At 40.8% G+C, this 11,064-nt stretch overlaps 1 protein-coding gene across 1 annotated transcript in view; it reads left to right on the plus strand.

The window, feature by feature from the left end:
• LOC104991743 (transcription initiation factor TFIID subunit 4-like) overlaps window positions 1-11,064 on the plus strand; it is a 33,534-nt gene that overhangs the window by 8,588 nt on the left and 13,882 nt on the right. The window contains exon 3 of the mRNA XM_010844335.1: window positions 8,030-8,174. Coding sequence (XP_010842637.1) covers window positions 8,030-8,174 — 145 coding nt within the window. The remainder of the gene's footprint in view (window positions 1-8,029; window positions 8,175-11,064) is intronic.

The raw sequence follows: 11,064 nt of genomic DNA on the forward strand, positions 1-11,064 counted from the left end.
TGCTCTGGTATTCCCATCTCTTTTAGAATTTTCCACAGTTTATTTGATCCACACAGTCAAAGGCTTTGGCATAGTCAATAAAGCTGAAATAGATGTTTTTCTGGAACTCTCTTGCTTTTTCCATGATCCAGTGGATGTTGGCAATTTGATCTTTGGTTCCTCTGCCTTTTCTAAAACCAGCTTGAACATCAGAAAGTTCACGGTTCACATATTGCTGAAGCCTGGCTTGGAGAATTTTGAGCATCACTTTACTAGCGTGTGAGATGAGTGCAATTGTGCAGTAGATTGAGCATTCTTTGGCATTGCCTTTCTTTGGGACTGGAATGAAAACTGACCTTTTCCAGTCCTGTGGCCACTGCTGAGTTTTCCAAATTTGCTGGCATATTGAGTGCAGCACTTTCACAGCATCATCTTTCAGGATTTGAAATAGCTCAACTGGAATTCCATCGCCTCCACTAGCTTTGTTCATAATGATGCTTCCTAAGGCCCACTTGACTTCACATTCCAGGATGTCTGGCTCTAGGTGAGTGATCACACCATCATGATTATCTGGGTCATGAAGATCTTTTTTGTACAGTTCTTCTGTGTATTCTTGCCATCTCTTCTTAATATCTTCTGCTTCTGTTAGGTCCCTACCATTTCTGTCCTTTATTGAGCCCATCTTCACATGAAATATTCCCTTGGTATCTCTAATTTTCTTGTTGCATCATTGGAAACACACACACACAAATCTTGATATTATATCAAATACTTTTAAGTTTTAGGATTTCCTTCAAATATCCCTGATTGCTAGATTACCCAAAATATTAATGTAAATGTGGTAATGGCACCATCAAAACTTTAATAGCTCTTTATGTTCTTAATATATGTCACCTTTTAGAGTAAGTATCTATACGTGTATTGTCTAATATAGTAGCCACTACTCACATGAGCCTATTAAACATTTGCAATGTGACTATGCAAACTGAGAAGGCAATGGCACCCCACTCCAGTACTCTTGCCTGGAAAATCTCATGGACAGAGGAGCCTGGTAGGCTGCAGTCCATGGGGTCGCTAGGAGTTGGACACGACTAAGCGACTTCACTTTCACTTTTCACTTTCATGCATTGGAGAAGGAAATGGAAGCACACTCCAGTGTTCTTGCCTGGGGAATCCCAGGGACGGCGGAGCCTGGTGGGCTTCCGTCTATGGGGTCGAACAGAGTCGGACACGACTGAAGCGACTTGGCAGCGGCAGCAGCATGCAAACTGAGATGTGCTCTAGTATAGAACAGACTTTGTGCTGAGTCTCTCAGTCCTGTCCGGGTCTTTGTGACCCCATGAACTGTAAGCCACCAGGCTCCTCTGTCCATGAGATTTTCCAGGCAACGATACTGGAGTGGGTTGCCATTTCCTTCTCCAGGGGATCTTCCTGACCCAGGTATGGAACCCAAGTCTACTACCTTACAGGTGGATTCTTTACCACTGAGCCACCTAGGAAGCCCATGCAATGCACACTGGACTTCAAAGACGAAGAAAGTACAGACAAACCTCGGAGATTACAGGCTCTGTTCTAGACCAACACAATAAAGTGGATATTGCAAGAGTTATACGGGTTTTTTGGCTTCCCAGTGCATCTAAAAGTTATACACACACTATACCATAGTCTAGTAAGTGTGTAATAGCATTACACCTAAAAAACCAATGTACATACCTTAATTAAGAAGAAATTTGGGGACTTTCCTGGCAGTTCAGTCCTTAAGACTTTGCCTTCCAAGGCAGAGGGAAGATCCCTCATCAGAAAGCTAAGATCCCACATGCCTCACAGCCAAAAAAAAAAAATTAAAAAAAAGAAGCAATGTGTTAACAAATCCAATAAAGCCTTTAACAGTGGTTCACATAAAGTAATATTAAAAAATTTAAATTAAAAAAATAAAAATAACTTTATTGCTAAAAGATGTTAAGCATTATCTGAGCCTTCAGCAAGTCCTAGTGGTAATATCAAAGATCACTGATCACAAGATCATCATAACAAATCAAGAATAATGGAACAGCTTGAAATATTGTGAGGATTACCAAACTGTGACACAGAGATATGCAGACAGCAAATGGTGTTGGGGGAAAAAAATGGCACCAATAGATTTGCTCAATGCAGGGTTGCCACAGACCTTTCATTTGCTAAAAAAATGTAGTATCTGCAAAGTACAATAAAGAGAGATGCAATAAAATGAGGCATGCCTCTAAAAAGAAATGCAAAATATTTCATTACTAAGTTTTATATTGATCAGATGTCGAAGTGATAATATTCAATTATATTGAGTTAAATAATAAAACATATCATTAAACTATTGAAATTTATTTCGATAGTTTCTTTTTACTTTTTCAAAAGTAATTATTGGAAATTCAAAATAACATATGTGGCATGCATTTGTGGCTCGTCTTATATTTCTATGGGCAGCACTCATATATAATAGCAACAGTAACGAAAATCAGAGGGTGTTTTGAGCAGCAAGCAGGTGCACACAGTGTGTGGCTGCTGTAGCTACATCATCTCACTCAGGTTATAATGGCATCTCACGTCACCATGAGACGGAGAAGTTATCCCTGGCCCAATATTGAAAAACCGTTGTAGTTCAGTCGTTCAGTCACGTCCGACTCTTTGTGGACCGCAGCATACCAGGTTTCCCTGTCCTTCACCATTTCCCAGAGCTTGCTGAAAAAAAGAAAGCATTTTTTTTGAACACAAGTATGTGACAACTGCATAAACCAATTTCCCTAAAACAACACTTCTCATAAAGTGCTGAGTCTTCCGGGCTTGTTGATCAACCATTCACTTTGTCACCATAATCAAATTAATCAATGTTGCTAAGGGATCAGAGAACTGAGTTGAAATATGAAGATTTGGGTTTCAATCCTGTCTCAGCTACTACCTCAGTTTTCCCTCTCGGGTCTCACTTTCCCTTCTTGAACTAGATGAGCTAGTTCATCTAAAACTTACTGTATGTGTTTTTCTTTGTTTGTTTTAGTCATTCAATTGTGTCCAACTCTTTGCAACCCCATGGACTCTCCTATGTCCATGGTATTTTCCAGGCAAGAATACTGGAGTGGGTTGCCGTTTCCTTCTCCAGGGCATCTTCCCGACCCAGGGATTGGACCCTTATCTTTTGCTTCTCCTGCACTGGCAGGTAGATTCTTCACTGCTGCGCCACCTGGGAAGCTCAACAACAGCTGCTTTTGTTATCACCGTTCACTAGCAATTCTGAACAATGTCAGTGAGAAAACGCACATTCTCCCAAATTATTTGTTGTTCCAAGTTCCCAACAATCACGGTTACTACTGATGAGTTTTACTAATGTGTCTATAGGCTTCAAATTGGTATGTGTTTGTTGTTCATTAATACAATGAAAGTTGATTGAAAGAGCTCCCCTGACATGGATAAATCCAGTAACACATATTGCTTTCAAGATTCCTAGGATTTAGAACTGTTTGTGCTTACTGTAGGTGCAAATATAGTTCACATAGCCAACCCTGTGGATATAGTACATATTTCTATATTTAACCTACAGGTGAGAAATAAACAGTGATGATACAGTGATGGTAAAGATGAAGAAAGAACTTGAGTCACTTCAATTCTGTCATTCCATGTGCCTTTAAAGTATTTATTTCAATTTAAAAGTGAAATAGAATGTGAAATTCAAGGTATAAAATTTTAAGATGTGACATACAAATTTTGACTCATACATGAAACATATTCATCCCTTTCATTGATTATTACTGAAAATAATTCTGCCCTGTAAAAGGAGACATCAAAAACAGATCTGCTTTGGGAATCAACCAGGCTACATTTGTCGCTTCAGTCTCTGAATTTCAAAGGGGAAGCAACCTCATGTAAAAATGCAGGTTCTATGATTATAGTAACTCTCATTCTTCATATTTCTAAGCTTGGGCTGCTCAGCGTGCCTGAAATTCTGCTACAAAATAAAACAGGAAAAATTAAACAAAATTGGTTGATACCAGGTCCCTCCATCACCTTCGTTTTATTCTGATGCATCTTCAGTGGGTGCATCAGAAATGTGGCTGCCCAACCACAATGTGGAGTGAATGTTCCTTTGTAGCTCTGAGCCCAAGTCCTCCCCAGCTTCCTTTATTCTGATAAACTCTGGCAATGTTCCTCAGGATGTGCCACAATCTGTTTTGCATGTCTGTTCCTCCCTCCACCTGGAGAGCCTTCTCTTGTCTCTCTTCCTCTCTGGCCACTTTGTCTGATGGGAAGATCACTCCTTATCCTTTAGGGTAACATTTCCTCATCATATTACTGCCCCTGAAAAAGCTCTCCTGACAACTCTGGGCAAAACTAATGATTGTTAGGTCAGTGAACACTTACTATAAGCTCCTGATAGCTAATTTTCATGACTGCTTCCCCTTCTCCCATTTCAGAAATGGCCTCTAAAGCGCAAGAATAGCTTTCTCTACATTCTCATACCTACGAGACCCCAAATAAAGCCCATCCCTTGGTATGAACTTGATAAATATTTAGCTCACAAATGTATGATTGGGGTCCAGCATTGTCCAGTTGCTTAGATTGGTGCCCAAAGGAAGATTATAGTGACACTGAAAACAAGAGGGAAAATTATGCAAGCCTCGGTTTCCTAGAAAACAGCCTGAGGTGAATCTTAGCTGCTATTTTTCACGGGGCTGTACAGCCAGTGCACAGGAGAGGGGAGCAAAAGGCAAGAGAGAAGGAAGCACAGAAAACAAATACGAGACGCATGCTACTAAACTGATCAAAGTTTCAAGGGAAATATGAGATGGGCTTTACTAAACTGACCCAAGTTTCAGGGGACTCTAAAGGGAGAGGGTGGATCAGTCACAAGGGTGTCCCTGGAAAAGCCAAGTGGGGCTGCGTACTTCACTTCTTCTTCAGAGAGAAGCACTAGCCATGTATCTGCCCATCCTTCCTGTCTCCTGTCTCTCGCTGGTCCAAGCTCACCCGCTGGGGTGTCAATTCCATCATGGTGCTTGGCTATTGTACCTGGCTTTTCCCGCCTGAGCCTTGGGAAGCCAGAGCCTCTTGGGTCTGATGGGGTCAAACCTAGGCTGTTGTTCCCATAGTCCTCACCAGTGAGGGTCCTCAGAGGCTTGGCTGAAGCCTGGCTCTTGTACCCAGAGGAGGCAGGGATAAGACTCGGTGATGGAGGCAGCAGACAGGCTTAGCTAGTACAGGACTTGGAGGAGACAGTCAGGAAAAGGGAAAATGACAGAAAGTACCAAGAAGTTCACCAGAAGTATATACACTGAATCCACTAAAAAACAATTAATAATAAATAGCAGTTGAAATGTATTGTACTGAACATTCACACTGGACTTGATTCAACTCCATATTGTAGTCTGAAGCCACATGGTGAGCCAAAACAAAAGTGAAAAATACAGTCTTCAGAGGGTGTAAACTGTCTGGCAGGAAAAAGACATTAATCAAATAACTGCCAAGGAAATGAAAAATGGCAAATATGAAAAGCACAACCAAGAATAAGTTATGCCGTCTTTTCAGAGCCTGTGGTAGGAGTTGTTGACCAAATCAGGGCACTGGGGAGAGATTTTCTAAGCATATAACAAGGAAGTGAGATATTAAGGATGAAAATATGTGACTGAGGTGACGAGAGGGATCAGGAAAACATAGAGGGGTGATGTGGGCAAAAGCAGTGAGGACCAGGTATATTTAGAGAATGTGATCAAAGATAATGCTTGGGGCCAGCTGAAGGAGGAGAGACAGACAGAAGCTGGGTCAAGGGAGGTCCTGAAGTCCATTCTGGGGGTTTCTGTCCTAACCATATGAGCGATAGGAAGACAGATGCCAGAGGGGTTTAGTAGATGTGCTGTGCGTTAAATACCAGGTTAGTACTGCCAAATGTTTATGCTGACAGTGAAGAAGAGAATAAACAAAAGAGAAAAAAGGATGAAAGGAGATTATTATAGTTTGGGGGACTTCCCTGGTAGTCCAGTGGTTAAGACTTCTCATTTTCAATTCAGGGCGTGAGTTCCATCCCTGGTTAGGGAACTAAGACCCTGCATGCCACGTGGCATGGCTAGAAAAAGAAAACATTATTGTAGCTTGGACAGGAGAAGTGACGATAGAATTGGAAGAAAAAGTAGAACGATTTGAGAGATGGTTGAATATGACAGACATCTTGCAATAGCTAATGAGACAAAGCTGAAAGAGGACTATAGTCAAATGTTCTAATAACCCTAGATTTACACCTAGAGTTGTCGGCCTGAAAACTGTGGGTTATACATGGCTTGGATTATTTTTGAATTATTTTTCTTCTAAATATATCACTTTACACTTTCCTGCTCATGGACCTTTTTGTACACTCTTCTGAAACCTAATGGAGCACTTTTTCTCTCAGTCAGATATCCCACTGTCCAGGAGTAAAGCAGCATCTGTAAATGGAAGACTTATTCTTTCTTTCCCTTTCCTGTAGTCTTCAGTAATCTATTAAGATGAATGTCTGTGTGGATTTCTGGGAGCATGCATTCATGCTTGCTCGATTGCTCTGTCGTATGCACCTCTTTGCGATGCTATGGACTGTAGCCTGCCAGGCTCCTCTGTCCATGGGATTATCCCAGCAAGAATACTGGAGAGGGTAGCCATTCCCTTCTTCAGGGCATCTTCTTGACCCAGGGATTGAACCTGCATCTCCTGCAGCTCTTGCATTGCAGGCAGATTCTTTACTACTGAGCTACCTGGGGAGCCTTCTGGGATTATATTCTTTTAAAAAAAGAAAAAAAAAAAAATATATATATATATATTTAAAAAAATAAAAACGAGAAGCATATTAAAGTTAAGAGCATCATCCCAGTTTTCCTAGTTTGGATAGAGACCATCATCTATTTTCTTGAGAAACTTTGCCCAACCCTGCAAAGCACAGGACAGGAGGCAAAAGAGATGGACATTTACAGTTTGAAGGAATGAAGGCAAGACTTAATCTCAAGGCTTCCTTGTGCTCATCTTTACAAAGAGAATCTGCTTTATTTACCAGGCTGTTGTATAAGCCAGCGAGAAGTTCCTTTTGTGAGAGTAAATCACTTCTAACCAGGATCATTATCCAGACCACAATAAGGAATTGTAAAAGGTCTGCTCATGCTGTGGGGTGTAGGACATTTTTTTCCCCTGCAACAGGAAACATGATACTATTTTTTAGTGCAGTGATGCTGGTAGCGGAAGAAAATTCATTTAACTTTCTTATAAAGTGCTATTATGATAAGAAAAGATAAAATGAAAAAAGTATTGTGGATGGTATTAAATATTAAACTCATATGAAACAACTGCATAAAATCCCATCAAAATTCTAATAGGCAACTTGAACTTGCTTCTCTGGTGATAACTTCTATTTCATAGTGGATTTTATGCTTCAGCTGGCCACACACAAATTCTGATGGATACTTTTTAATGAGGCTCTTTTCAAAGTTTTAATAGTTACCACAACTAAAAACCAACTTTGTATGAGTAGGTGTTAATAAAATGTAAAACCATTTCACAACCATTCAAAATTTGCAACAGCTGAAATGAAGTGTACAGAATCCAAAAGATCTTTCTCTTCTCTTACTGACAAATGGAAATTTGGAAGAAATATGGAGGAAATTTCCCTCACTGATGTGAATGGATGGCAAATGCAATCAAACGTTTTCATATAAAGTATCTCAAAACAACACAAAAGTTCTCTTTGGAGAACATACATGAATGGTGAAGGCAATTATCTTCTACAGCTGGTTTGGACTGAAAGAGCATAAAAAAAAAAAACCTATCACTAAAAGAACACATCAACAGCAAATTAAACGGAAATATCCAGTATTTGTGAAAACAGTGTCTCTGGGCTGGTCCCTGAAGCTGTGGTTTCCAAGCTTTGCAGAAATGACTTCTTAGCTTTTCCTCTTATGTGGGCAGCAGGCTGTGTTTCTGGGGCACCTGAAACGTGAACTTCCCCTTCAGCTCTGCCAAAGTCTGGTCCAAAAAGGCAGAAAAGTGCTCCCCTGGCCATGTTTCATATTAACAGAACAAGAAGAATCAGATGTTGCTTATTCAGGCTGGTGTCTGCAACGGCACCCTTGATCTGTCATTCTTTGTCCAAAAGCTCCCACGAGCCTGTGAAGCCAATTGGACCCTGGATCCTGGCAGCCATGGAGATGACTATGACAAAGGTACCCCAGGAACCCACTCCACTGAAACCAGGTTCTATAGAATTCTAGTTAAAGGAACCTCTTCCACCCTCCATATGAGAAGGACAAGAGTGTGTGCTCATCGTTGTTGCTACTAAGTCCTGTCCGTCTGTTTGTAACGCCACCGACTATAGCCCGTCAGGCTCCTCTGTCCATGAGGTTCTCTAGCAAGAACACTGGAGTGGGTTACCATTTTCAAACCTATCCTTAACACATCAGGTGTGCTGGCATCCCTAAGGGGTGGTAATGGATTCAAATAAACACACCCTGGTCTTATGGTGTGTCTTATGGTCTTATCTGTTATGCAGCAGAATAGAGCTCCGTCTTCTGAGCCCATCTAAGAAATGTGGGCACTTTAATTACTGAGGACAAAACCGAGCTTTTAAATCTAAAGTAAATATGAGTCAGCAGAGCATTATACATGGAGGTTGAAAATAATGACTAAAGGTGCAATTCCATCCAAACAACACCTCAGAAGCAAATTAGTGAAAATAAAACTCCTTCATATTCTGTCGCTCTTGTCAGGTGGTAAAGAAATCAACATAACTCAGCTGGGGGCTCTGGTTTGGTTAAGGAATCAGCGAGTGGAAATCATGCTTCATTGCGAATCCCATCAGTAATGGCCCTTCAAAGTGGCTAAATTATTTCTCTAAAGGAAAGAAGCCTCATCTATTTCCTTTTTTATTTTTAATTTTCTGCACAGGAAAAGCACTTTAAAATAGAACTCAGAAGAATTTTAATTCCCAATAACTTGTCAATTATCTCACATGCGGCCTTAGAAATATCACTCAAAATCTGTGATGACTCAGTTTTCCATCTCTTAACCGAAGACATGAGCTGAAACTTTATGTGAGGCCACATACTGCTAAAATTCTGGAATTTTACCTTTGTTTCCTTACATCGCTTCATCGATTCGGACTGTTTTACTCAGGAACTGTGTGTTTTCTCAGATATAAAATGTTATCCAGATTATCAGTGAAAGTCAAGAAAATAAAATAACAATGCAAAAAGATGCAAGCTTTAGGTAATAAAATCAGGGATGTTGTATCGTTTATCTTTGAATCCCAGGGATGGTTTAACACATAGTCAGTGCTCAGTAGATAGTTGATGAATCAAAGGATCCCTGCTAAATGTATAATTTTTCTTGATTGTTTTGGGAAGGATTTTCTTTCTTTCTTCTTTGCTTGAACTCCTCGGTACTAAAGCAGGGTGATATATAGGAATCACCCAGAAATTTGTTTTTCTTGGTTCACGGCAGCTTCTCACTAACCCTCAGCATAGTGCACAGAGCTATCTTCCCAGGCTGTGACCTTGAAGCTGTGATTCAATGGGCCACTCACCCCTTTCAGAAACATGGGTTAGGCATCTACCAGGAGTCAGGTACCTATGTTCAAGGCAAGAAATATTCCCTGGTGGCTCAGATGGCAAAGAATCTGCCTACAATGGAGGAGACCAGGGTTTGATCCATGAGTCAGGAAGATCCCCTAGAGAAGGGAATGGCAACCCACTCCAGTATTTTTGCCTGGAGAATTCCATGGACAGAGGAACCTGGCGGGCTACAGTCCATAGGGTCACAGAGAGTTGGACATGACTGAGCAACTTATACACAATACACAAAATGAATAAGTTGCTTCATAGAGTTTATAGTCTAAAGGACGAAAATAAGGAGAAAACATTTAATTAGGTAACAAAGAAAAATTTCAGTAGTAGTAAGTGTTATGAAGGAAAAAATATAACTAGAGTAAGAGGGATGCAAGAAGTTGGTGTCAGTGGGTATTTCAGACAGCACACTACTCAAGAAACATTTTAGGAGAGGTCACATGGTAAAATAAAGGCAGTCATGGGAGATCTGGGGACCCAGAGACCAGCCAGAGGGGAGGCAAGCACAAAACCCTAACACATAAAGATAACTTGGAGATTTGTGGCCATAGTCACCTGTGCAAGCGGGAAAGTGAGATGAAAAGTTGAAAAGTTCAGAGAACAACTATTCAAGTCTCAACTAGTCACTTACTAGTTGTATGGGATCAAAACATCTCATTTACTCTTAAGAACTTATTTATCTTCTAACTGCAAGTTTGTAGTGCTTGGCATAGTGATTATAGTCAACAATACTGTATTATATACTTCAAAGTTGCTAAGAGACTAGATCTTAAATGTCTTCACCGCAAAGAAAGAAATGATAATTATGGGATTTGATAGGGGTGTTAGCTAACGCTAGGGTAGTCATCACAGTGCAATATACAAGTAGACCCAATCAATACATTGTACACCTTAAATCTACACAGTGTTCAATGTCAAGTGTATCACAAATAAATAAATAAAAGATTCTGAAAGTGAAAGATGAAAAAAAATCTTATTTGACTTCTTCGAACCTGAGTTTATCACTGGGCACTAGTGGTGATAATATTTGCCACATGGATTTGCTGTGAGACAGTCTAATGGGTACCATCCTGAGTGTGTGCTAAGTCACGCCAGTCGTGTCCAGCTATGTGACCCTGTGGACTGCAGCCCTCCAGGCTCCTCTGTTCTTAAGATTCTCCAAGCAAGAATAATGGAGTGGATTGCCATGCCCTCCCCCAGGGTATCTTCCCGACCCAGGAATGGAAGCTGCATCTCTTATGTCTCCTGCACTGGCAGGCAGATTCTTTACCACTAGCGCCACCCAGGAAGCCCAGGTACCATCCTGTGGTCTGCCAAATGAAAGTCAAACTCCCTAACACAGCACTGCAGGTGGTTTTGACCTTGGGTCTGGCTGCCTAAGTAGCTTCATTTCAGCCTATTTCTCCTCATTCACTCTTGACCCAAATGCAGTGTGTCCTTGCAGTTCCCTGAAATCGATTTTCCTTTTGTTCGTGGCTCCCTCTATCTAAAA

This window comes from Bison bison, unplaced genomic scaffold (assembly GCF_000754665.1).
Source record: "Bison bison bison isolate TAMUID 2011002044 unplaced genomic scaffold, Bison_UMD1.0 scf7180017864199, whole genome shotgun sequence".
Classification (NCBI taxonomy): Eukaryota; Metazoa; Chordata; class Mammalia; order Artiodactyla; family Bovidae; genus Bison; species Bison bison.